General features: G+C 45.6%; 1 protein-coding gene across 6 annotated transcripts in view; it reads left to right on the forward strand.

Moving 5' to 3' along the window:
• Positions 1–27,733, forward strand: part of SCML2 (Scm polycomb group protein like 2) — a 129,670-nt gene that overhangs the window by 26,640 nt on the left and 75,297 nt on the right. For 4 of the 6 annotated variants that reach the window (XM_054006769.1, XM_054006759.1, XM_054006778.1 and 1 more), the window contains one exon: positions 9,870–9,940. In XM_054006769.1, coding sequence (XP_053862744.1) covers positions 9,870–9,940 — 71 coding nt within the window. Of the gene's footprint in view, positions 1–9,865; positions 9,941–27,733 lie in introns of those variants that run through there. The other 2 variants (XM_054006797.1, XM_054006813.1) reach the window with 2 other exon arrangements.

The raw sequence follows: 27,733 nt of genomic DNA on the forward strand, positions 1-27,733 counted from the left end.
ACCATGTTTGCTGATACTGAAGAGAGAAGTTGCAATAATTGGGCTGAATCTTCATTAATGCTAAATAGGTAGGGAAGGTAAAATAATCTTATGCATTTGTTCTTCTGTGGGAAAAACTAAAAAGCAAAGTCGATTGTTTGAGACTAAATGAAAGTTCAGAACATTTCCATTTGTAATTGTTTCCCATAATTTGAAATAAAAATGGATACCATCACTCTTAGCAGAAAATGATGGTTTTTTTTCATCAGGGACAATGGGTCTGTCATTTGGAGGGGGTGAGGAAATCACCTGTTTTTTTGTTTTTGTTTTTAAAGCTGACCCATTAACCTAGCTACATGTCTTATAGACAACAAGAGTTTTCAGTAAGTTGTTGCCACCATCTCTTTCCTACTAATTAACAGAAGGGGGGGCACTCCCACTGTCAGAGCCCACCGAGCACACGCTTACTCCTGGGGGAATTCTGCACTAAAAAATTAAAAATTCTGTGCACAATATTTTAAAAAAATGTATTTGTCAAAATAACACAATATAATCACACCAGTTTCAGTTATTTTGGTAATTTATTTAAAAATACATATCAGCAAGTATGTCAACAACACAGAGAATTAAAAAGATTCTCCCAGGAGAGTTTAAAGAAACACCTATGACAACCCATTTCCAGTTAGGGGGTGCTGGAGAGGGCTGCATGATTCTTCCCCCCCCCCCCCAGCCCAGACACATGCTCCTCCTCTCTTCCCCAGAGCCCAGTCATGCTGCCCCACCCCCGAGCCCTTCCCCCATAGCTTTGTCCCGCTGAGGGACGCGGTGCAGCCCTGCCTTTCCTCACCCTTTGCCAGAGCCAGATCTCCCGGGCCTGCTCCCATTAGGCGGATGAGGATCAAGCCCTGTTGCCAGAATGTGCAGAGTTTCCATTCCCGCCAGTCCAGGCACTTCGCTCACTGCAGAGCCTGGCTCTTCTCCAGCATGCAGAGTGCAGCGGCCCCTAGAGGTGGCCAGTAGCTTCGCAGCCCCAAGTCTGTGGGGGGAAAACATGAAATTTTGTGCAGGACATTAATTCTGCATTGTGCAGTGGTGCAGAATTCCTCCCAGAGTAACACATGTGATCACTGCTGGTAAAGGGAAAAGCTTCCAGGTAGAGGAGCTAGTTAGAGACTTTATGAGGTGTGGAGGTGGTGAAACAGGTGGGTAATGAATTTGGGAGAGTTGAGAATAGTATGGAACTGACAAGAGTTTTGTGGGGAGTATTTTACCCAGGGAATGTCACATGTATTGTTGACTGAGGTAGAAAACTTTTAAAGGGGTCTTTTGTTAAAACTTTGATAGCACATCAGAATTATAAAATTTCATAAAACTAAAACACTAAGGGCTTCCATGGGCGTCTAATTAAACAGAAGTTTTTAGTCTGCTACAGAGACTTTTTAGCTGCTATCCCTGAAGATCTTTCCCATCAGAGGAAGAGTAGTCTCATTGGTCCTCACACTGGCTGGGAGCTACTTTTTCCATAGACTGGCGTTGCAGTGAACCACAAATAATCCATGGAATGACATCCTGATGTCATATTAGATATCTGTATTGTAACTGTGTAGTTATGACATCACACCTGTAGATGTCATCTCCGCAGTGTTGTGTCTGCAAACATGTTAAAGCTCTCTAGAACTTCATTTTGTCATTTTGACTCATTTTCTTCTCTTCCCTAAGGCTGTTGGGAGAGAGGTGTTTTGTTTTTTTTTCCCTCCTCCATTCCTAGCTATTGGGAGGGATCCTTGCAGTTTTCTGTTGCTGCCAGTAAATACTGGGCAGTAGAGCAAATGGTTCTGTGATTAGTGCACCGCTTGCTTTCCTTTGCCAGTGTGAGTGAGAGGAGCTGCAGTCACACTTAGGGACTCAAATGCCATGTCAGTACTTGGAAGTATTTCTCTGTTTGACATCTAGCTTAATACGCAGTGTGAATGTCAGCGTGCGGAATGGAGCTGGTCCCATCAACCACTCTCTGGTACCGTTCAAGAAGATCAGAGACCCCGTGCCATCAACTCTGGTTCTGGCTCTGGGCGTCCATTGAGTCCCATATTGAAGAGGGTGATGCTGGTACTGGCTGTTTCTGCACTGGCGGTTTATCAGGTGGCAATGGAGCTCCTCTGCCTTTCTGTCCTGACCTCTCCCAGGACTTTGCCAAGGCTGCTTAGTTTATAGCCCTGTTGGCTGGGTGGGCTGCTGAGCCTGAGGGTCAGTTGGCACCACACCCTGATGTTTCCCTTTGACAGTCAGTGGAAGTGGGGCTGGTGCTGGGCTCAGCACAAGGGACCTCCCCAGCACTGGGAACTTCTTGGTACCCCTGCTGTTGGCACCACTGATGTAACCGTGGCAGCACACACCTCCCTCCACTTCAGCACTGTCAGTCACCTCGGCTTCAGGGTTGACACCACTTCAGGCACTGGAAACAATGGAGGTGTATTTGATGCCAGCAGTACCGTTTCCACCATCTGCACCAGTTCCCTCTTCATTCTGGGCTATGGATGAGTCAGGCCAGTTGCTTGCACCCTCAGGGCTGGCTCCACCTTTATCCTCTGAAGTTCGGGACTCCTCAGCATTCAGGTTGGGATCTTCCTCCACCTGCATCAGGGCCCAGTCAAGGAGAGCTATGGGTACCATGATAGGTGCTTGTCTCACGGTGGCAATGGGGGCCCCGGCCTGATGTCTACTGGCCACCAGTGCCCTATCCATATTAGTGGGCTGCATGAAATCTGTAGGATGCGCCTCGGTTGCGTAGGTCCCACTCCTCATCACGCTCTAAGGCAAGATCATTGAGCAATCCTGTGGTAGTGACGGTCGATCTGCCACAGGCCCAGGCACCAGTGAACCTTCCCCATGTGGAGCCTCCAGAGTTGTCCTGTCCAGGTCTGTCAGTCCTGGAGTAGGATCCGGCTCTGGCACAGTTAACCGTTTTGTCTTTGTCCCCCGATGATTCTGCGGTGCCTGGATCTTTCTTTCCTTTGATACCAGAGGATTTCAAGATATACCAGGACCTTTTGCGGCACGTGGCTGCCTTCCCTGGGTATTCATGCAGAGTTCCTGCAGGAGAATATTCATAAGTTGTTGGACATCCTGCAGCCATCTGCCCCTGGGAGAGTAGCCTTCCCTATTAATGATGCACTCCTAGAGCCTGCTAAGGTTCTCTGGAGCATGTTGGCTTCAGTACCCCCTATTGCAAAGCACATGGAGAATTGCTACTTCATTGTGGTGCAGGGATTTGGTGTTTTTTTTTTTTACTCCCATCCAGCCCTAAATTCCCTGATCATAACTATGGTGAACGATAGAGGGCTGCAGGACAGATTTAAGACCACTCCCAAAGATAAGGACTTCAAGCATATGGCCCCGATGGGTAGGAAGATTGACACCTCCTCTTATGTGTAGATGCACATTGCTAACCAGCAGGCACTGCTGTCTAAATATGACTTTGTGAATTGGATGGCTATGTCTGAGTTTGCGGACCAGTTGCCCGAAGTCTTGAGGGAGGAATTTGGGGCATTTATCACTAAAGGCTGCTTGGTGACGAAGACTTTGTTATGGTCCATGCTGGACATTGCGGATACTTCAGCCAGAGTAATGGCTTTGGTGGTGACCATGAGAAGGGAGCCCTGGCTGCAGAATACGGGCATCGTCCTGGTGTGCAACAAGCCATAGAGGATTTGCCCTTCAGCTGATGCTTTTTTTCGGACAAGACAGACGAGATTCTGCACTCCTTCAAGGACTCTAGGGCTGCCCTGTGATTTTTGGGGGGGTGTATGCCAACAGTGCAGAGGGGCCACTACAGTGATCAACAGCAGTAGCAGCAGCAATATTGTTTGCAGCACACATTTGGGAAGCCTTTCCCTCCCCTGAGACAGCAGAACTACCCCAGAAAGGGGCACAGGTCCTAGAGGAGGAAGCATTCAGTTCCGGGGTTTGGCCACTTGACACACCTTCCCCGGAGCCGAGCCCTCCCTCCCCCCCGTTCCTGATTTTGACTTCTTGGTCCACAGGCAGTGTTACAACTTTTGCTCTCTTCTCCCCATTCCCTCTGTTTGGGGACAGACTGGCTTGCTTTCACAATGCTTGGGGCTTGATCACCACTGACAGTTGGGTCCTAAGCACCGTCAGATTGGGGTATGCCACCCAGTTCCTTTCCCCCATCTTCCCCACCCCCAGTCTCCATCCCTCTTCAGGGACCCCCTCTTATGAAATATTGCTCCTCAAACAGGTTTGCTCTTTACTGGCTTTGGGAGCAGTAGACGAGGTTCCACTGGAACACTGGGGTCATGGCTTCTATTTCCGTACTGTCTGGTGCCTAAATTCAAGGGAAGGGTAAGACCCATTCTCAACTTTCCTGGCCTCAACAAATATATCAGATACATGAGATTCCAAATGGTCACTCTATCAACTGTCCTCCCCCCATTGTCACAGAACAACTGGTTGGCTGTTCTTGACCTTCAGGACACCTGGTTTCATGTAACAATTTTGCAGAGAAACAGAAAATTCCTTTGATTTGTCGTAGCGAAGCACCATTTTCAGTATATGGTGCTTCCCTTCTGCCTCTCTTCTGCCTTTTGGGTTTTTACCAAATTCGTAGTTGTGGTGAAGGTGTACCTCAGCAAGAAAGGAATCCACATCTTCCCATATATGGACAACTGGTTACTGAGGGGCAGGTCCAGAAAGGAAGTCCTTTCCCATGTCAACACTATAGTGCGCTTGTTTGACCGTCTGGGTCTCATCCTAAACATTGAAATGTCCTTTGGTTCCCACTCAGAAAATCAAGTTCATTGGGGCCTTAATAGACTGTACACGTCTTTTCTGCTGACTGACCTTTTTCAGGCGTTTTTTGCAGTCTCAGCCTTCCACAATGGTTTGGATGTGCCTAAGGCTCTTGGGCCACATGTCTGCTTGCACACATGTGGTCCAGTTTGCAAGGTTGTGTCTTTGCCCCCTTTAAATGTAGCTCAGGACAGTTCACTGTCCGACCCTTCATTCCCTGAGCATATTGGTCTGCCTCCTTCCACTGGTCCTGGACTCCTCGCATGCTAATGGAAAATGTTTATCAGGGTGTTCCCTTCATCCAGTGCTTACCAACCAGGTCTGTTGTCACCAATGCCTCCCTGATGGGTAAGGGAGCATATCTGGGGTCACTGAAAGTTCAAGGTCTGTGGTTGGAGCAGGAATCGTCACTGCATATCAATGTGCTGGAGAGGGTGAGCTAAAGAGTGAAAACAACAGGATATTGAAGGCATGAGGCTCCCAGTGGTCTGCACAGGAAGGAGAGAAGACTTGAAGAAAAAGCAAGCAGTGGCTATCCTGGAAGGAAGAGTGAGTGAAGTTTCAGCCTTCATTAAGGCTGCTTGCATATCTGTAGCAGCACTCTACTTAAAAATGAGATTGATGCCAAAGAGAAATTTATAGGTTTGGATACATATTTCAATTTAAGCCACTCTGATGTGTCCTTTACCAGCAGCCATTGGTTTGCAAGATGGTGAGGAGCTCTGTGTATCACCAAAGTAGGGAAATAAGTCTACATAAAATCCATACTTATAAAGTTAGAAGACACCTTACTTCTAACCTCAGTGTGTCTGAAGGGGAATACAACTCTTAGAGCTGGAGGGGTGGGATGTTAAGAGGGGTCTTTGGAATGGGAGCGGAGAGACAGACTCCCCCCTACAGCATCAGAGGGAGGAGTTGTAGATCCTAATGATCCAAAAAAATGGAGGTTTACAGCTTCCTGCTCTGAAAAGACCTATGCCAGCCTTGAAGAAAGCACCAGTTACTTGTAGTAGTCAACTGAGCTGCAGAAATCCAGAGAGAACCTTTAAGGAGCCATGCCAGCCCAGAGGAAAGAGCTCAGATGTCAGTTTGGGGACACAGCCACATGCCAGAAATCCAGAATGAGCCTGTGGAAAACTAGAAACTGGCTGAGAGCCTGAGCCTAGGTATGGGGGGTCCAATTTGCTAAACACCAGCCAGGCAGGTGGAAGCTTCGTGAGAGAACAACTGAGTTCTGATGCAAAAACTAATATTGTGGGTGTTTGGTTTTATATAGTGGTGGGCAGGCTTAATAATAAATATAATAAAATCTGTCAATTTAATGTATTGTACATTAAACTAGATCTTTGAATCTGTATTCAGAATTCTTGAACTAATTTCTGGTGTTCTGCTAAGGATTAAATGATGTACAGTTGCATCTGAGGATTCAAGGAAAACATGAAAAACAAATTGCTGTGTAAATGTCTGTAAAATGTAATAGAAAGTAAATAATTGTGCAAGAGAACATTTTTGGTAACTTTGTGTTTATAATAAACCAGTGGTTTTCAAACTTTTGTACTGGTGATCCCTTTCACACATCAAGCCTCTGAGTGCGAAACTTTTTTTCTATTTAGCACTGTTATAAATGCTGGAGGCAAAGTGGGGTTTGTATGTAATAATCTCATGACCCCCAGTTTGAGAACTCCTGTAATAAACATTGTCATTGGAGATATCCAGTTTGTGTAGTTTTTTCAGACGAGCAGGACAATCATGAGGGGATGATATTGCCTAATCCATTGATTGCAGTATTGATGACGGGCTACCAATGATGCTATTGCTGACTAACCGCAGTGCACGAACATTCACAGTTCAGTCTATGGCCAAGAGTTCAATAATTGAAATAAAACAGAAGACAAAACTTCAACATGGCTGCCAGTTCTAAAAATCAGTCTGTATAAACCAGGGGTGGGGAACCTCTGGCCTGCAGGCTGGATCCGGCCTACTGCTTAATTTAATCCGGTCAGTGACAAGTCTCCATGCCGCAGGCCGGAAGCCCCGAGCCTCGGCGCCCCCGCCCGCAGCGTCCAGGCAGAGGGGAGATCAGGAAGCTCCATGTGCTGACCCCAGCACTGGCTCTGCAGCTCCCATTGGCTGGGAACCACGGCCAATGGAAGCTGTGGGGGCAGCGCCTGTGGGCATGGGCAGCACACACTGCGCAGAGCCCCCTGGCTGTGACTCCGCCTAGGGGCCGGACATGCTGGCTGCTTCCAAGTGCAGCATGGAGCTGCTGCACTGCCAACTGGAAGCTGGCCAGAGCCTGAATCCCCTGTTGCACCCAAACTCCCTCCCAGACCCCGCACCTCCACCCGCATCTCAACCCCCTGCCCTAGCCCTGAGCCCCCTCCCACACTCCAGATCCCTTGGTCACAGTCTGGAGCCCCCTCCTGTACCCGAAACTCCTCATCCCCAGCCAGCCCAGAGCCTGCACCCCCAGCTGGAACCCTCACCCACTTCCGCATCCCAACCCCCTGCTCCAGGCTGGAGCCCCTTCCCACACCCTGAACCCCTCATTTTTGGCCCCATCCCAGAGCCGAGGGGAAGCCCTGAACCGCCTCCCCCCCTCCCCCCCGCAGGGCTAGAGCCAGGAGTACTGGCTCGCTACGCTTAGGGGAAGCCCCGAGCCTCCACACCTCCCTGCGGGGCTGTTTGTGGCCTGCGACTGATTTTTTGTGTGTGTCAACGGCCCCTGATAGAAAAAAGGTTCCCCACCCCTGGTCTAAACCTTTAAAAGGATAGTATTAGCAGTACTGGCCAAATCGGTAGTACACTACATTTGTTTTCTTACTGTCTCTGGTAATTCAGCATAAAATTACCTGTATCTTGAATTGGGGTAATATAGAAGGAAATATTTTTATATTAAATTGTTTGTTGTGAGCCAATTTTCCTTTAGGCTGAGGTTTTATTCTACCTCCATTCCTAAAATTCTCTCCAATACTAGAGCCTCAGATTGTTGTATATTTTCAGAAAATAGCATTAGTTTCTTTTATCTACAAATGATCTTTCACTGGATATAGAGAAGATTTTTGTTTTGTTTTGTTAAGAGCATTATTTTCTCATGTGACTGTTGCCACACGTCCCCTTTCTGCCGCTTCATATTCTCTTCATGAAATAAATTGCACAATATTAAGTATTAGTTGTGAACGATTTTAGCTTTAATTTACCTCAGTTTTGATCTATGCTCACAAATGAAGGAAACCTAATGCCAACTTCAGACTGTGAGGAAAGGAGTTTATAGATAAATCCAGCTATTCAGGTAAATGATCTGCAGGTGAATGAAACTGCAGACTTCCTCAATGGCCAGTGAAAGCGCTCTTCCTTATAGCTACCTGTGTAGTTTTCGGTTTATGTTGCCTTATTTTGTTTACTTACTGTAAACATGGTCCCCTGAGGAAAAGACCTTTCTTGGCTCCCTCATTTTCCTTCTGAGTCATCCCATCAATTTATAGCTACTATAGCTGTGATCATTTGGGAAATGCTGACTATGCAGAGATAATATCTTGAGGATATTAGTCAAGGCCTTTCCTATCAAAGGCTAGTGCTTCTGGAATATTCTCCCATGGGACAGTCATTGATGAACATCACTGGTATCTTTCAGGGCAACACTGAAAAGTTTTATGTCATTTGTGTGTTTTGTTGCTTAGGAAAAGGATTGGTTTTGGGATATTTTTCTGTTTTCCTTCTTTAAATGGAGCTGTGTGTTTAATATTTAGTTATAAATGTAGCCAAATAACTTCATTGATGCCAGTTCCCAGAAGACAATTTGATTTGATTTTACTATCTGTCTAAAATTAAGATTTTTTTTTTTTGATGCAGACACTTTGATAGCTATTGTTTATTGAGCCACTAGGTGGCACCATTACACCATTTATGTTCTCATTTAAACTTTATGAAGAGGTGGTGGACAAGATGACTGTTGCTTCTCTTTCCTGTTTTTAGATACATCAACTTAAAGATTGTAGACAATTTCACTGTAGAAGCAAAATGTGCACTGTACTATTTTAGTTCTAGTCTTTTCTTGCGACTTGTATCCACTTAAGCCATGCTTATTTGGATCATTGGCCATATAGTATTTCATATTGATTGATTAACTCATATAAATACATTTTTCTAGCCCTTTGAACAGCAGTCTAAAAATCAGTGAAGAATTTGCAAAGCCTGGTGATGTATGAAGTGTCATTTGATTCTGTTGCTAAGTGTTAAGGCAAAATATTTGCATATTTGGTTGGAAAGGCAGCCTCGTCTAGATCAAATGTAGGACAGGGAGCCAGAAATTCATGGATTCTAGTTGTGGAGCTAGGGTCATGTTCACAGATTGCACTAAACACCAAACCCGTTCTGGTTTGTACTGGGGTCCAGGTACTAGCTGATTCTTCTGCACAAGTCATCTTCTTGATGTGCATACTCTTTATTAAAAGTGCTTACATGGTCCTGGATATAGAGTATATGACTATAGAATATGACAGTCTCACAATCTTTAACATATTTATCCTCACTCCTCCAGCATAGGACATGCTACTATTCTCGTTTTACAGATGTGGAACTGAGGCACAAAGGCTTGCACAAGGTCACACAAGAAGTCTCTGATGGAGCAGCACATCGAATCCCGCTCTAGTGATTCCCAGCCTAGCATCCTAACCACTGGACCATCCTTCCTCACTACTGATGAAATACGCGGAAGCTGGCTTCAGAGTAGCAGCTGTGTTAGTCTGTATCCGCAAAAAGAACAGGAATACTTTCGTGGGCTACAACTTATGCTCAAATAAATGTGTTAGTCTCTAAGATGCCACAAGTACTCCTGTTCTTTATGTTGAAGCTGTGTACTGAATCTGTTTGTGGTGTGTCTTTCCTATGGATTAACAAAGTTTTTAAAGTCTCTCAAAGGCTGTCAGTCTGGTGTCTTTCACACAAGAGGAATTCACTTTTTAGAACTCATTTTAAAAAAGGCTAGAATTAGAGTTCACCTAAACAGCTGTTTCCCTCAAAAGTTTGCTCAATACATTCCCTTAAGAGTTGTCTAACTTTTTTCTTTTTATCTCTTCTAGAACACTTTAAGTGGGATAATTACTTGAAAGAGACTGGATCGCTAGCCGCTCCTCCACATTGTTTCAGACAGGTACACGGAATTCTTTTATGTAAATGTGGTTGTCTTCTGTGGGTGTGGGTGTGTTTTAAGGGGACCAATAGCAAGCCTTATATTATGGGTGCCCATGGCTTCCCTTTGTAAACTCCTGTTCTCATTTGCTTATAACTTTGGCAAACCTTAACCATTTAAGCTGAAGTTTTCTGTGCTTGGTCTCTGCCTCAAGTCAAATTTTCTTTGAAAGGTTGGTCAAAAATATTGCAGCTGTCCTTCAAGAAAAAGGCTAGTGGGAAAAATAGGAAATCTTGTCAGTGTTTAAAATTTTTACAGCTCTTTTTGAACAGCTTTAGCCTGTCTCTCCATGGTTTAGAGCAAGAATTTAAAATGTGGCTGAGGGTCAGAGTAGTGCCTTTTGCCACCCTTTGCCCAAATTCCTTTTTTGCCCATCTATAGTAGAACTTATTTAGCACTTGTCCCTTAATTTTCTGACCCTCCCAACTGCACTGTGCCGGCTCCCAGCACTCTGAGTCTCCAGCATCATTCTGAAGTAGCCATACAGAATTGAACCTCTGAACAGGACACAAACTGTATGGTGGCTGCTGCAGCTTTCCCCCCAACAGAATTAACAAGCGTTAGTATAAGAACATATCAACCAATATAAATTATTAAAATAACTGTGAAATCATTTGGTATGTTTTTGTACCCTTAAGAATTTTCTTTTGAGAAATTTAATTAAAATTGCATTACAGGAAGTTTGAGAATTTTGTTATGCATATTTCAATTAAACATTGCCACAACACACAGGTATACCTGTTCTGATTACTGGAAAGTGTCATGCCAATCTTGTATTTTGGAAATTAAACCCATATTGAAGTGTCATAAAAGGTAATCAATAAAACATATCATGGAGTTGTCTCTTGCATTTTTTGTTGGGGAGAAGATAATTTTATCCATCCTTCCAATGTTGAAGTTTCAGAAATGTTTCCAGGCAATAAGCAAATTTTTCCAGTGAGAGAACTCAGGCTTTAGTGTATTCTGTTTTTTGCTGTGTTTATTTTTTTGGAGTTCAATGGTGTCTTAATGCTCTTGCTCATCTGTCAGCTTAAGCCCAACCTGTGAGGCCACTGAAGTCCAAGGCATGCCATTCTCATTTCCCTCTTTCTTCTTCCAGACAGCTTGTTCACAGCCCAGAGTATTTAAAGTAAGTAAATCGATAGTAAGCCTTGATACAGTATCCTTTGGCCTCTCAGGACCAAACACTTACCTCTGGTTAAGGATTTCACAACCGTACTTCCTGTGGCTGTGCCATGGCTCAAACCAGCTTCTCCAGCTCACCAGTAGTCAGGTTCTTTTCCAGCTTCATAGTCTCTCTTGGCTCTCTCAAGGCTTCTGTTTTTATCTCCATATCAGAAGGCCTGATTTTAGCTGCATGACCTGCCTGTCATGTGACTTTGTTTATTTTCTTCACTTGGGGAGGTGAGCTTGGTGTCACAGGTGGGGTTGGACGCATCAGCCCTTAAAGGGCCAGTCACTCTGTGACAGCTTCCACTCCCGCAAACCAGAACATGTGTTTTAGAAGGAATTTTCCTGCTGCTCACTTCTTTTGCTGTTGAGTGATATACGGTCTTTTCACTAACTCAGATTGCTTTTGGTGTACCATATTTCTGTGTTCACGGGCACCATTTCAGATTTTGGTGGGGGATAGGGCAACTTTAACTGTGACTCCAGGGGTTACTTAGGAACCTGAGAACTCTAGCTTTTTTGCAGATAATTTAGAAATTAGCTGACAAGAGCACTGTATCTAATTCCCATATAAAGAAAGAAAATTAAAAAAATGTTAGACTCACAGAGTTTAAATACTAACATGTTATGACATCCTGTGTCAAGTCACTTAAGGGACATTGGTTAGGTTTAAAATTTCAATGTATATTCTTACTTTACAAATTCTTGAATACAACAATTGAAACAACTGTAGAAAAATCTAGATTACTTTCTATCATTTAGGTTACTTACTTTTTGAAGTTCACCAAGCTTGGACTTTTGAACATTTAACTTTTGGAAATATCCTACTAGGGCAAAACCCCGTGAGTTTATACTGCACCTGCCTAGGGCTCTAGTGATGTTACCCTACTACAAATAATAATAGGGTAGAAACTGACTTTTTAAACAGGAGTGAAACTGACACTTTCAAGTCACTTTCCAAAAGGGTCACTACAGTGATTTGAATTGCAGTTCTCACAGGAGAATATTTAAAATCAAATGCCAAGAAAATTCCACATTTTAAAGTTGAGAAAAAAATTAAGTCTTGTTTATTATTTAGAATTTGTTTATATGTTTTTGAAAGTACTATTCTGTGTTTGGACACTGCCTCAGTTCCCATTGCTGTAAAATGGGAATAATAATACTTTCCTGCCTTCCATAGGAATTATAAGGATTAGATAGAGGTCTGTAGGGCTGAAACTGGGCCTTCTTAATGGTTTGTGCTTAGCACAATGGGGAAATCTACTGAATAAGGTCTTTGGGTGCTACTATAACATTAGTCAGCTCTTGAGATGCGCACTGGTAGTAGTTAAAGGGGACTTACCTAGGGGGTGGGATGTTGATGGAGTACAGGTCAATCTCGGTGTTGGCCGGCAGCACAGCCATCATCCCCCTGTGTTCAACACCTGCTGGCAGGGTTTGCAGCACAACACAGACACACAGCTGTCCTTGAAGTTGCAACCACTAATGGATGTGACAGCTCAGGACCAAAAGGGTCTGTCCCTGGTCTCTTTCCAGAGAGAGCTGAGGGTGCTCCATGCTTCTCTGAGGGCAAATGGGACCCAAGACCTGCTTAGCTGCTCCTAGTCCCACCCACACACCTTTCTTCAGCTCCCCCTCCCTCAGCCGCTCCTTCCACACTCACTGACCCCTCCCTCAGGGCACAGCCCTATGCCTCACTTCTCCCTTCCCCTGGAGATTGACTCCCCTTTCCCATCCCACTGCCTCCCCTCTGCCAGTGGGGGCCCTGTCCTTCCCACCACCACCACGGGGGACCCTATGCTTCCCCACCTTCACTACAGGGTATCCTATGCTCTCCCACCACCACTGTGGACCCCGTGCTCCCCTCCACCTTGACTGACCCCTTCCTTGCCTGCCCTACCCCAAGAAGCCATGCTCACTGCCCTGCTACTGTTGGTTAGGAGGATTGTCACTCCGTATAATATCAGCTGCTGATTGGTGGAGGCAGATGAGGCGGTGGGGTGGGTGAGCTAGCATAGTGGAAGAAACTGACCAGGAGAATACTGGCTCCTGGAGGAGGGGACCTGGCTTCATGAGGCTACAGCTAAGAGCTCCACCTGGGACTGGGATGTGTGCTTTGAGCAGATCTCTTGTACGAAACTTGGGGGAGCGGTGCCCCCCACTCTCCCTAAATGGTGCCCCTGCCTACGTTGCCTGTGTGTGCATCTGCACAGCCCTATAATGGTAGAGTGTACTATTTTGGTACACCTAAATAACTCTGTTCCTGATTTGAAGTTCAACAGAAACTCTTTCAGAGAGAGCTGTTAGATTGTGCAGTAATCACATTTGTTCATTTGGTATCAACCAATATCCAATCCACCAGCCCCACAGAAATCTAATGCCGTCAGCTCCTACAAATGGTTAGCTGAGTTTTGGTTGTGTCTGTAAGTAAGATGGTTAACCCTTGAACAAAGCAAAGGTTTGGAAATTTGGCTGGCTCACTTCACAGAAATGGTGTTTACACTTGGATCAAATAATTTTCCTTAGAAAGTATGTATAACTCGACTATAGGTTATCTAATATACGCTGAGGGCCAAAGATTTTTTTTTGTATCAGTAGTAATATAAAGGCTGAAGGCTCAGGTTTCTACTGGGTTAGCTAGGAATTGGAGGAGTCCCTCTGGAAGGGTATGGCAATGCAAAGAACCTATGCCTTATTATTAAAATGAAATGTATTATATATTTTGGGAGGTCTCTTGTGGCCAAAATCAAAGTAGGGTAACGTTTGTGCAATGTTCTGAAAATCTAAAAGCTGTTACATTGGTCAGATGTTTAAGTAATGGTTTCAGAATTTGCTAAATGCTACTTCAGTCATTTAGACTTAAGTGCCCCAAAACTTAGCTGGTGCAGAGTTAAGGTTCCCCTGTAGTGCTGTGTGCCTTTACAGAATGTGGAGAAGGGACTATATTTAAACTTCTGAAAACCAGGAAATAAAAAGATAATTGTTGGATTTGGGGGTTGCGGGGGATTGGAACAGAAGCCTCTCACTATATGTCTCTGACCTCTTTCTCTCCAACCCTCTCTGCTGTGCACTGTTCCAATAGCACCCTCAATGCACCCATCTCCCATGCCATAGTCCGCCAACTACTCAGATTCCACTACCACTGCTCCAACTCCAACTTTCACTCCATCATGCCAATTCACTTCCACACTCCCTAGACACACACTCCAGTGCTTGAAACCTGCCCCCTCACATTCCTGCTGCTTTGAGTCCCCCCCCCCAATCCACACTCCAGTTCCATCCTCCTCTTTGCCACTCCATGCTCCTGGAAAGCTTGGAGGGACAATAGTAGGGAAAGTGGTGGGACTCTGAGAAATGCATGTACTAGCTGGAGGCAGGAAAGGGCAGAGTTCAGAGACACTGTCCAAAATCTGGGCCTACTGTAGGGAGAATGGGCTCTGCACATCCATCTGCCTCACAGAAGTGTGAAATGGCCATTCATCTTAATGAGATGTTCTGAATAAGAACACCCTCTGGAGATGAATAGGACCTGAAACAATAGCTCTGACATATGTGAACAGCTCAATGTCAGTAGGTGTGCTCAAATCCCCCAGTCTCTCCCCCCCGCCCCCCATAGTGCTTGTGAGTGTATGCCATGTATGAAGCATGCCTGTTCTCAGCTCCTCACCCCATCTCAGCACTGTGTGCTTGGTGCATGCTCTGAGCATGGCTGTTCTCAGCTCCCCTCTAGAGAGCGGGGTCCCCAGATCCCAGCTCACATAGAAAGGGGCATGGAGAAGGGCTCAGATACCCCCAGAGAGACCCAGCTCCCCCATTGCTGGGGGCAGAGGGAGAAGAGATAACATTCAGGTTAAAAGGAGCGATATGCCGGCAACCATTCTCAACTCTGCGTAGAGCATGTTTGAATTCTTCTTTGAGTAGTGTCCTTATGTGTGCTCTACTGTAGGTGTGCTTGCATTCCTGTGCTGCTGACAGAACTTTGATAGTAGTGTCTCTTAGGCCTGCGCATAAGCTCTCTCTCTCCTCATGCTGCGCCATGAGGCTAGTCAGTGCGCATAGGCTAACTCTCGTCAGTTCCTTCTCAACTGCCTTGGCTAAAGATGGAGCTACTCGCAGTCCATTAGGATCATACGCTATTCGCATTTATATAGTTAGTTTGTTAGTATACTATAGTTATAGTTGTTCTTTACTCTCTTTTATTTTATCCACACAAAAATAAAAACAAACAAAAGCCACAAACTTTATTTTCCCACTTTTCTCCCCACCGGGGACTCTTCCCCCACAGCAGGCATGCCCAGTTCAGCGGCTTTAAGAAGTGCCTCGCTCATAAGGAGGCAATTCTGATTTCAGACAAGCATTCCCACGGCATTCACTGCCTCGGGGAGGGCCACATCCATCAAAAGTGTGGTCTCTGTCACAACTCCGGCCACGTTCCTGTAAGGACAGAGAGCTCAGGCAGAAGATCATCTTAATGGAGGCAGCTCTCAGACCCTCGCAGGACCTGCACCGCGAGTCCCCAGGCAGACGTGAGTCTTCCCCACAGCCCTCTACATCTAATGGCTGTGGATTAAAGAAACAGACTGCTGACCCCCTCATAAGTTATCTAAGAGGAGAGTGGGAAGTCCCCAAAGGGAGCCTCCAGATAGCCGTAAGTGATCTCCATCTCGCTCAGTATCTTTGGCACTGTTGGCACCGAGACCCTCACAGTCTGGTACCCTTAGCTCATGGAAACTGTCAGCAGTTAGTACCATTGACATGCTCCTGGAACCAAAGGGCACGGGCACTGAGTCATCAGAACTGACAGACCGGAATAAGCATTCCGCTAAAAAGGCACTCCCACTCTGTGAATCATCATTGGTACCATCATTGACACCTCCTCTGGCAACAGAGCAGCCAGTACAGACAAAATCCCTGCCCTACCTCACCCTGGGGCGATCGGTAACGGTAGAATTCTGCCATTCTAGTGATCTCCATATATCGGAAGTACTGGGGTCTCCATTTCTCGGTACCGGGACCTCTGCACCGAGTCTTCACTTGGCATGGGAATTGTCACCGCTGCCGTGCCATACTCCCCCAGGGCTCGGCACCACCATGTTGCGTGATGGACACTTGACCAAATTACCATACTTAGTGACGGACATGGGGGGGCGGTTTATGTCATTCAATTTTTTGAAAAATTACCACGGACCTCAGAATTTTTACCACAGACACGTTTCTGAACCCTGCACTCCCCTTCTCTCTAGCAAGAGTTCATACAGCGAGCCAGGGGAAGAGACATCACAGTACTCCTCTCAGGCTCCATATGATGCTCAATACTAGCAAGGCCTGTACAAGCAGATGGCCCCACCACCGTGGTACAGCCACACCGCTGCTGGTTTCTTGCCGCCACCACCACCCTGATGCCTCCCTTCACACTCTGAAGGATTCTAGGGCTACTTTCCAGTCGTTGGGTAGCTACATGCAGGGACAAAAGAGACAATTTAGTCCCCAATCCCAGCATAGACCATACATGTCCCAATATGAACTTCAACGCCACTATGAGTCACAAAGAAAAAAAGGAAAATTTCCCAAGCACAAATCATTTGGCCCGCAATCTTTGTCATCCCAGCCATCTATGTCCAAACACCAGTTTTGATGGGAAGGTCAAGGCGCCACTAGACTATTCTTTCCGACTGATACAGCTGACCAACGCGTCACACCCATTTGGCCACTGATTGGGTGTGTTCCACAGTGCCTGCAAATGCATAACATTGAACCGTGAACTGGGTACTCCATCCATTTATCTCCCTACCTCCTCTACAACACTTTTCCTCATTCATGAGAGTATACTACAACAAGAAGTAGATTGTCTCCTCCAGTTAGGAGCCATAGAACCAGAACAAGGAAGAGGGTTCTACTCTTATTTCTGAATACCAAAGAGGAAGGGAGGCTGGAGACCCATACTAGACCTCAGAGCTCTCAGCAAATTTGTCAAGGTGCAAAAATTCAAGATGGCCACTTTATTGATGATCATTCCAGTGTTGGAACAGGGAGACTGATTTTTGGCCCTTGACCTTCAGGACACACATTTTCCTACTGATTTCTCAGATTCACCCTGCGACAAGACCACTACCAATACAAAGTGCTCCCCTTCAGGCTATCGTTGGTCTCAAAGAGTATTTTCCAAGGTTCTCTTGGTGGTGGCTACTCACTTATGTTCTCAAGGGATAATGATCTATCCTTATCTCGATGATTGCCTACTCAGAGCTAGATCTCTCTGGGACGCTCACCGAGTAACCAAAGTGACTATGGCTTGTTTATAGATCTGGTCCTACAGATCAACACCCAGAAGTCAACCCTCACTCCAGTGCAACACCTGGATTTCATAGGGACTGACCTTGACTTGTTACAGGCCAGAGCCCTCTTGCCTCAACACAGATTCCAGTCCTTAGCCACGCTTAGACACTGTTTAAAGCAGCCCACAAATATCAGCCAGACTCTGCCTCCAACTCCCGGGGCACATGGCAGTGAGCATGGTGTTAATACCACATGCCAGGCTTCATATGCAATGTCTCCAAATGTGGTTCTACAGACCAGGGACAGGCTGGACAAATCCCTGTCGCCTCCCACCAGGGTCAAAAACTCCCTAGACTGGTGGAAGAGTCCAAGCAACGTTTGCAAAGGGATCCCCTTTTCCCAAAGCTCACCATCGTTGCTCATCATGATTGATGCATCACTTACGGGAGTGGATTCATCTAAATGGCCTCACAACACAAGGCAAGTGGTCACCCATGGAGATGTCCCTTCACATCAATCTCCTTGAGCTAAGAGTGGTTAGGAACACCTGCGCCCATTTCCTCCCACTGATCACAGGATCACACACAAAGATCCCAACAACAATATAGCCCAGGGATCAGCAACCTTTGGCATGTGGCTCGCCAGGGTAAGCCCCCGGGTAGGCTGGTTTGTTTACCTGCCACGTCCGCAGGTTCCTACTAGCCATTGTTCGCCGCTCCAAGCCAATGGGGATGGCAGGAAGCAACAGCCAGCACATCCCTCGGCCCGTACTGCTTCCCACTGCCCCCATTGGCCTGGAGTGGTGAATTGCGGCCAGTGGGAGCCATGATTGGCCAAACCTGTGGACGTGGCAGGTAAACAAACCGGCCCGCCTGGGGGCTTACCCGGGCAGGCCACATGCCAAACGTCGCCGATCCCTGATGTAGCCTTTATGTACTACATCAATCGTCAGGGAGGAGCTGGGTCACCTTCCCTATGCACCAAGGCAATCAGGCTATGGAATTGGTGCATCTCCCACAATGTTGCACTGTCTGCAGCTTACCTCCCGGGCACACAAAACTCGATAGTGGACAATGTCCATCTTAAATTCCCACATGACCACAAGTGGGAGATAGACCTGACAGTACTTCACGACATATTCAGGTGATGGGGGATACTGTCCACAGACCTGTTTTCCACTCATCTGAACAAGAAATGTCCATGCTACTGCTCCAGAGTGGGGATGGATCAATGTTCCCTGGGCAATGCCCTCCACATCCCATGGAACAGGGACATTCTCTATGCCTTTCCTCTGTTTCCCCTAGTGGCGAAGGTCCTGATTAAAAATTAAAAAATGGAGCCCATGTCATCCTGATTGCTTCGGCTTGGCCAAGGCAGTCCTGGTTTCCTTACCTATCACAGCTCGCGACGTGCCCGCCAATCCCTCTCCTGGACGTACAGCACCTCCTCTCACAGCACAGGATTCTCCGCCATAAGGCATGGCTCCTGCTCAGTTCCAAAGCCTAGAAAGCTCCTGTCTACTCGATGCACTAACCTGCAGAAATGGTCCAGGTTTCAGGATTGGTGTTCTATCTAGCAAATCTCCCCAACATTGACAACGCTTAGCCTAGACTCTCATATCCTAGACTATGCATTGACCCTAAAGAAATCATGCCTATCTCTATGCTCTCTAAGGTCCACCTAGCAGTCATAACAGCTTTCCACCAACTTATTGAGAGATACTCAGTGTTGTCGCACCCAACCACTAAGAGGTTCCTCAAGGGTATAGTAAACTATTTCCCACAACCTCGACTTCCTGCTCCCACGTGAGACATAAACCTGGTGCTGAAAGGACTGACTAGGCTGCCCTTTGAACCCAGGGCCACCTGTTGGTTGATGTATCCATCTATGAAAATGGTCTTCCTGATAACAATTACCTTGTCCGGGAGACTAGGAGAAGAGAGCAGCTCTGATGGCGCATCCCCCCCCCCCCCACAGTATTTTTTCCAGACAAAGTTACGCTCAGGCGCATCCAAATAATTTTAGATTTTGTAAAATACTGTTTAGGGAGGCACCCCCATGAGGCATAGCAAATTTTAAGACAACCAGGGTAAACATGCAAATGTTAGAGCACTTTGAAGAGTTGACCTTTAAATAGAAAGTGATGCTCAACCTTGACTATTGGACCTGGCACTCCACTATAATTAACAGCATTAATTTAGTGTCTGATCTTTGTGTATGTCTAATTTGATTTTATTGGATTATAGTGGCGCGGTAAGGCTGCTATAGTAAAGGTTGCATCATGATTTCTGTTTAAAGGTCTACTTTTCTAAGTCTTCTAAAATTGAGATACCTAGTCAGATTCCACTTTAATTTGGTATACCTCCGGAGGGTACGGGATATAGTTAGTGACTCAAATGTTGGGTCATTTGAGGCAGGGCTTATGGAGATATAAGCCCTGGAAAAGCCATTTTTCAAAAGTTTCTAGCTAGTAGGGGTTTTGGTTTTTTTGTGTGCAGAGGTAAAGTTCAAACTGTTGAGGGCTCAATCTGTTGAGTTTTGCTCAAGGTAATGCATGTGGCACCCACAAAATCTTTGGGGGACTCAAACTTAGAATGGTATTTAAGAAATTTTTTTATGGTGTACATGTGCCATTATAGGAACCATTTTATATGCTTTAAAGCTTGACTTTCGTAAGTGCTCTAAAATCTGACTAGCCAGAATGCTGACTTCCTGAGTTCCTAGGGATGCTCGACCCTGGCTCTGCCCCCGGGCCCGCCCTACCTCTTCCCGCACCATTCCACCCCTTTTCTGCCTCTTCCTGTCCCCGCTCCTCCCCCACAGCGCCTCCCGCGTGCTTCTGAACAGCTGATCACTGGTGGGCAGAAGGCACTGGAGAGAGAGGGAGGAACTGATCGGCAGGGTCCGCTGGCAGGCGGGAGGTGCTGTGGGGAAGAGGGAGGAGCTGATCAGAGGGGTTGCTGGTGGGTGCTGAGCTCCCATTATTTTCTTCCCATGAGTGCTCCAGCCTTGGCGCACCCATGGAGTTGGCGCCTATGCGACTAGCAAGTTTGATCGCTTTGAAATTTGGTTTGCCTTGTATGCAGGTGCAGAATAGTGTTAGTGAGCCAAATTTGGAGTCATTTAACCAAGAGGCTCTTGAGATACAGTTCTCCCCCACTCCCAGTACCCCTCTCCCCCACCAAAAAAGTTTCCTTCTGCTGCCTGGTACTGTTAAACTGAGAGGAAATAATGACTGGATGAATCACGGATCTGGTTGCTGTGAACTCATGCTTCAATTAACATAACTGAGGATAAGTGAATCACAAGTCCCCACCTAAGACAAAGAGTTTTGGACTGAGGGGCTGGAGGCTGTTATAATTTGTGAGTCATGGATGGCAATTCTATTTTGGGGGGGATTGTAGTTAGGGAAAAAATTGGACGTGACTGCATCCTGGGAGGGGCCGGTTATTAGGGGACAATGGAGTGGAAGAATGAGGGGAGGTGTTTGAAGCTGTGGCAAGGAGAAGGGGGATTTGGGATGGGGGATAACTGGGAATGGGGTGGTAGGGGAATGGAGAGAAGTTGGGGGCTCAGGTGAGATAGGCATGGGGGGTTAGGGGTGTGGGGAGCATGGGATACTGGGAAGTGAGGAGTGAGTGGCAAGAGGACTTGGAGAATAGGAGCAAGGGTACTTGTCAGCCTCATATTCACCCCTTCAGTGTGTGCGCTCATATCTGGGGGCTTTTGCCCTTCTGGGGGTGTCTGAGTCCCTCTTATGCCCTCTGTTTATGTGCCAGGATCTGGGGACCCATGCCCATCTACAACAGTTGGATCTCCTCCCACCCTCACTTACATGAGTCAGGTTTGGGTGAGGGCTAACTCTTTTATGAGTGTCTGAGGCCCCCTTCCGGCCCCCACGTCGGCCAGGATCTGGGGAAGTTCTGCCCCATCGGGTGGGAAGTTGAGAACAGGCATACTTCATACATATCCCAGGTTCTGAAACCATCAGAAGGGGTATGGGAACACCCACTGAGATGAATGGAGCAGCTCACACATTTGAGTCATCCTTTTAGGTTGTAGGTGTCAGAGTGGTAGCCGTGTTAGTCTGTATCAGCAAAAAGAATGAGGAGTACTTCTGGCACCTTAGAGACTAACAAATTTATTTGAGCATAAGCTTTCGTGGGCTAAAACCCACTTCATCAGATGCATGCAGTGGAAAATACCGTAGGAAGATATATATTCACAGAGAATGTGAAAAAATGGGTGTTGCCATACCAACTATAACGAGAGTAATCAATTAAGGTGGGCTGTTATCAGCAGGAGAAAAAAAAACTTTTGTAGTGATAATCAGGATGGCCCATTTCTAAAAGTTGACAAGAAGGTGTGAGTAACAGTAGGGGGGAAAATTAGCATGGGGAAATAGTTTTTACTTTGTGTAATGACCCATCCACTCCCAGTCTTTATTCAAGCCTAATTTAATGGTGTCCAGTTTGCAAATTAATTCCAATTCTGCAGTTTCTCGTTGGAGTGTGTTTTTGAAGTTTTTTTGTTGGAGTATTGCAACTTTGAGGTCTGTAATTGAGTGACCAGGGAGGTTGAAGTGTTCTCCAACTGGTTTTTGAATGTTATAACAAACAACAAAAACCCTAACCCAGGAACCTATTCTTGCAACAAAGCCCATTGCCAACTCTGTCCACATATGTATTCAGGGGACACCATCATAATGGTGCTGTTTACTTGTAAGCCTCCCTGTATACGTGGGTGCCAGCCAGTGAGCAATGGGGTCTCACAGGACATGTGACCATGTCACCTGGTACTGGAATCCATCTTAAACCTTCCATTTAGAAGGGGGGGACCCCAGAGGGACAAAAGATTCCCACCTTGTGCCAAAGCCATAAAAGCGGGTGGAACAGAACAAAGGGGGCTGCCAGTCATTAGAATTCCCCTAATTACCACCTGATCTAGAACTAACAAGAACTATACCGGGGAAAGGATTGGGCCCAGACTAAGAAGGGGGAGCAAACAGCTGTGTGTTTGCTCTCTATCAGTGTTATAGAGGGCAGACAATTTATGAGTTTACACTGTATAAGCTTTATACAGAGTAAAATGGATTTATTTGGGGTTTGGATCCTATTGGGAGCTGGGTATCTGGGTGCTGGAGATAGGTGACTTGCTGAGCAGTTTTTGGTTAAAGTCTGCAGCTTTGGGGGCGTGGACCAGACCTAGGTCTGTGTTGCAGCAGACTAGCGTTTCTGTCTCAACAAGGCAGGGTTCTGGAGTCCCAAGCTGGCAGTGGAAAACGGGCTCAGTGGTAATTCCAGCATGTCAGGTGACAGTCCCAAGGGGGTCTCTGTGACCGAACCTGTCACAGATAGTATGTAGGTTTGGAGCTGACAGCACAGATACCCTGACCGCTGAGGGAAAAGAAATATGTGCTGCTAGAATTATCATTGTGTGGATTCTAGGCAATTCCTTGATCATGAGTTTGCAGAAGTTTGTGTGAGAGCAAGGAGTACACCAGGGTAGTCAATTATTTTTTGTCAAGGTCCAAATTTCTTGGTTAACATATATAGTCAAGGTCCGGACTCCAGAGAAATATTTTTCACACCACAAAGTGCCCTTGTTCAACGAACACATACAATGCTGAAATATACCCAGTGCCTATATTGCTTATATATATATTTACTGCATTAAATAAAAATAAAATCAAATCACTGTATAACCTAAAAATAACCTCCAAGAAAAATATAATTTATTTGAGGCTCTGAGAAAGTACTTAGATAAAATATCAAACAAATGCAAATATTCGCATTAAAAACACTTTCAGACAACCATTTCAAGTTTTGAATGAGTTTTGTCCAATACAGTTATTGTAATGTATGCATATCTGCATATAGATAAAAAGTTTTGAATATGTTTAGTCTTTTCTGGTTTATTTAACATAAGTATCAGAGTTTGAAAGAAAATAACACTTAGTACACATGAACTCTTTATCTTTTATGATTCAAGTCTTTCTAATAACAAATACAAACCCACCTACACATATATTAAGCAAAAGAATCATGAATAATTACTGTGAAACACCTGTTAAAACTGTGGTATCACTACTGAAAATGTATTTTTATACAGCAATACAAATTTAAAATATAATAGACGTGAATAATGTATAACTATAGTACTTGCCATCAGTGGGAAAAGTGACAGGTCCTCTGCTGGACAAGGGCCTTGAAGATTGGAGTGAGTTCAGTCAAGGCAAGACGGAGGCAATTCACAGATGATTAAATCACATAATTGCTCCATTCTGACTGATAATGTTCTTCATTGTTGAGAATGCTGACTCATACACATATGTCGAGCCAAACATAGTCAAACTGTGAAATGCCACCTTCCTTATGTGGTAAGCATAAGGGTTGTCCAGAAAGTTTCAGATGTAGTTTGTGTGCCGCATCTTAAGCACTTCATCCACTTCTAATTCAATAAGCTCTAGCTGTAGTTTTGCTTTTTCAGCATCTGGAAAGGATGCTTTCATTTGATCACACTAAGTACCATTTGCTTGTACCATGAATGGGTTCCTTACAAACAGGAAGTTATCTTTAACACTTTCAAATTCTTGGGACCTCTGCTGGAAGTTTTGAAGAAGCCTGTCCAGAGATGATGCCATCTGCAGTGTCCCGGCAGCTTAGCAACGTTGGGAAATGCAGCATCTCCCCAGTTTCCAAATCACTTTTGAAGAGACTTTGTTTTCAAATTAAGTGACGCTGCTGTGGAGATCTACTACATTGTGATTTCGCCCCTGTAACTTTAAGTTGAAATCATTTAAATGGCCTGTTAAATGAACAAGGAAGGCCAGGATGCTCATGCTTCTGCCATCCCTCAAAAATGCATGTAGCTCTTCTGTCTCCCCCCACCCCCGGAATGTTATGTAGATATTCTTCCACATGAACTCGAATTTCCCACAGCCTTCTTGGTACTTGCCCTCTGCTCAGACAGTGGATGTCTTTATGAATCAACAGGTCATCGTAATCGGCAGATACTTCTGAAAGAAAGCTTCTGAACTGTCTGTGTTGCAGTGATGACTCTGATCAAAGGAAGTTGACAAGTTTAATCACCATTAACATTATATTAGCATACTCCTAGCTAAGACCTACACAAAGCGCAGTTTGGTGGATTACGCAGTGACAGAAAATCAGATTGGGGTTCAGATCTTGCACACATTTCACAAGCCCTCAGTGAGTACCGATCATAGCAGGAGCACCGTCTCTTGTAATTGACACAATCTGTGTCATGTCAAAACCTGCATTAGACAAAACAGTTCCTCACTTGTTGTGCGATTGTTATGCAGTATAAGGGGCAACAACTCCTCCCCAAATTTCTCTCTATCAGAAAAAGGACATACAGTGCTAGCTTTGCGGTGACCCTGGAATTACAGGATCCATCCACTGCCATGGAAAATTTTTGAATGTTCAGTTTTCACACAACTGCTTGAAAATGTCCTGTGCCATCATCTCAGCGCACCTATTAGCTGTTGTGTCTGAGATTGGCAGTTGTCTTAAGGGGTCAGCAGTGTCTGACTTCTCTGCAAAAAGGGTTTCAGCTGTAGTAACCATCCACTGCTTAATAACGTCCACCTCTGTAAAAGGTTTCCTGTGTTTTTCCATTACCACATACCTCAATGAAGCTTCAGATGCCTTTTCCTGAGCACAAGTAGCCTTTGAAATAATATTTGTGTCTGAAAATATGCGTCCTTTAATGAAGCAGTCTTGTCTGTTCTTAAATGGGAACTTATTGGATATTTGTAGTCAAAATCCATGTACTTCGTTTCATAGTGCCATTTGATGTTCCCACTTTCAACAATAGCCACAGTCTCTGTTCAAATTAAACATCCTGGTCGACCCTTTCGATGTTGTGGCAAGACAAAATAGTAAGCGTCAGTCCACTTTTCTTTAAATGAACGGTTTTCAGTGTCAACTTTTTTTTTCTCTCTCTCTCCCCTCTCTTCCCCCCCCCCGCTATTTTTAAACACAGTGCCGTTAAACGTCGAAAGCACCAGAGGTGGGAGTACCTTGGCTCACCTTTGCTTCTCCTGCAGTTCTTGGGGCTCTTCACTGCTCTGAAGCCCTGAGTCCCAGCACGATTCCAGGCAGGGCTGAAGGAGTTCAAGGGGAAGAGAAGAAGAGGGAGAGGCACAAGAACCCTCTCCTTGTCCCAATAGTTGAGGGAAGGGAAGAGCAGAGCTATCACAAGCTACTGAACTCCTTCCTCTCTCCTGTAAAAATGGCGCCTGCTGAGGGGCAGGGGCAGAGAGCACCACCTGCTTCCTGCAGCAGCCCTGATTGGCAGCAAGGGAAAAAACAGCCAATCAGAAGAGGTTTTTCCAAGATAGGAAACATGCAGCCTCAGCAGCTTGGGTGGTATTGTGGACGTTGTAATTGCAGGGTCTGTGTCCCAGGGGTGCCATTTTAGATTTTGATTGGGGTGGTAGATAGCATTCCAGGAGATACTTGGCTGTCAGCCCCAGGTAGCCGGGCTACCACTGTCATGGCTTAAATTCAGGTGCACCAGATTGGAGCTGGATAAATGTTTGGGAATCCCCCTCTGTCTCCTGCTGGGCTGAAGTGCTTATCCCCGAGAGCCTTGAGTGGGGCTGAAGCCCTGAGTCACAGTGCACCTCAGGCTCAGAGTCCCAGCAGGCCTTAGGCAGGTGTTAAGATTCCTTCCCCACTGTGAACTCTAGGGTATAGATGTGGGGACCTGCATGAGAACCTCTAAACTTAACTACCAGCTTTGATCTGGTTTTGCTGCCACCACCCAAATTATTTATGAGTCATTTGGGAAACTCTGTCTACCTCCCCCCCAGAATATTTCCCTCCCAAGTACTATAACCCTTCCCTGGGTAGCCTTGAGAGACTTCTTCACCAATTTCCTGGTGAACACCGATCCAAACCCTTGGATCTTAAAACAAGGAGAAATTAACCATTTCCCCTCCTTTCCCCCCCACCAATTCCTGGTGAGTCCAGATCCAACCCCCTTGCATCTTAAAACAAGGAAAAATCAATCAGGTTCTTAAAAAGAAGGCTTTTAATGAAAGAAAGAAAGGTAAAAATCATCTCTGTAAAATCAGGATGGAAAATAACTTTACAGGGTAATCAAATTCAAAGAGCCCAGAGGAGCTCTAGCTTTAGGTTCAAAGTTACAGCAAACAGAGGTAAAACCTCTAGCAAAAGGAACATTTACAAGTTGAGGAAACAAAGATAAAACTAACACACCTTGCCTGGCTGTTATTTACAAATTTGAAATATGAGAGACTTGTTCAGAAAGATTTGGAGAGCATGGATTGATATTTGGTCCCTCTTAGTCCCAAGAGCGAACAACCCCCAAAACAAAGAGCACAAACAAAAGCCTTCCCCCCCACCAAGATTTGAAAGTATCTTGTCCTCTTATTGGTCCTTTGGGTCATGTGTCAGCCAGGTTACCTGAGCTTCTTAATCCTTTACAGGTAAAATGATTTTGGTGTCTCTGGCCAGGAGGAATTGTATAGTATTGTACACAGGAGAGCTGTTACCCTTCCCTTTATAGTTAGGACACGCCCCCCAGATCACAGATAGTGTTGGACAGCCGGTTCCACACTGGCTGTGATTTTTTCCTGGAGCTCTAGGAGAAAACAGAGTTAATAAGACACATGCATCTTTAGACATGCCTCTGATTATATAAAAACTAACACTATGTCCCACATTCCAAGAACAATTTTTAACCAGTTGATTCTGGGAAACTTTCACGGGAGAGTGTACCAGGAAATGTGGTACTGTTATGGTGTAGAAGCTCTGACACCTCGCTGTTGCTTGGAGATGGGATGCATCTGTTGGACAAGGGTCAGTAGATCTTTCTCTCAAACAGAAAGCTGTCCGTATTTTGGCACAAAAACTCTGTCTGTGATTTCTCTCACCAGCTCTGTCACAAACTCCTCCCACCAACCATTCTGAAACATGACCAGGAACACCTTTCCATTGTAACGTAGTTGTCTTTCTCTCCAGGCACTGCATGTGAATTAGATTAGAGGAGGGAGGAAAGAAATGGCAATAGATTGCTTGTACCAAGGAGTGAAGACTTCAGGGATATGTGTTTCCTGCTCACAGTGGGGGAGCCTGGGTACAGATGTCATGAGGGGGCCGGGTTGCCGTGAGAATGCAGTGAATGCGTTGGAGCCATGGCTAGGGAGGTGTGCTGAAGCAGAGCTGGTGGAGCCCAGTGAAAGCAAAAGGAAGACCAAAGACAGGGTAGGCCCACTGCTCAGTGAGGAGGGAGAAATCGTAACAGGAAACTTGGAAA

This window comes from Malaclemys terrapin, chromosome 1 (assembly GCF_027887155.1).
Source record: "Malaclemys terrapin pileata isolate rMalTer1 chromosome 1, rMalTer1.hap1, whole genome shotgun sequence".
Classification (NCBI taxonomy): domain Eukaryota; kingdom Metazoa; phylum Chordata; order Testudines; family Emydidae; genus Malaclemys; species Malaclemys terrapin.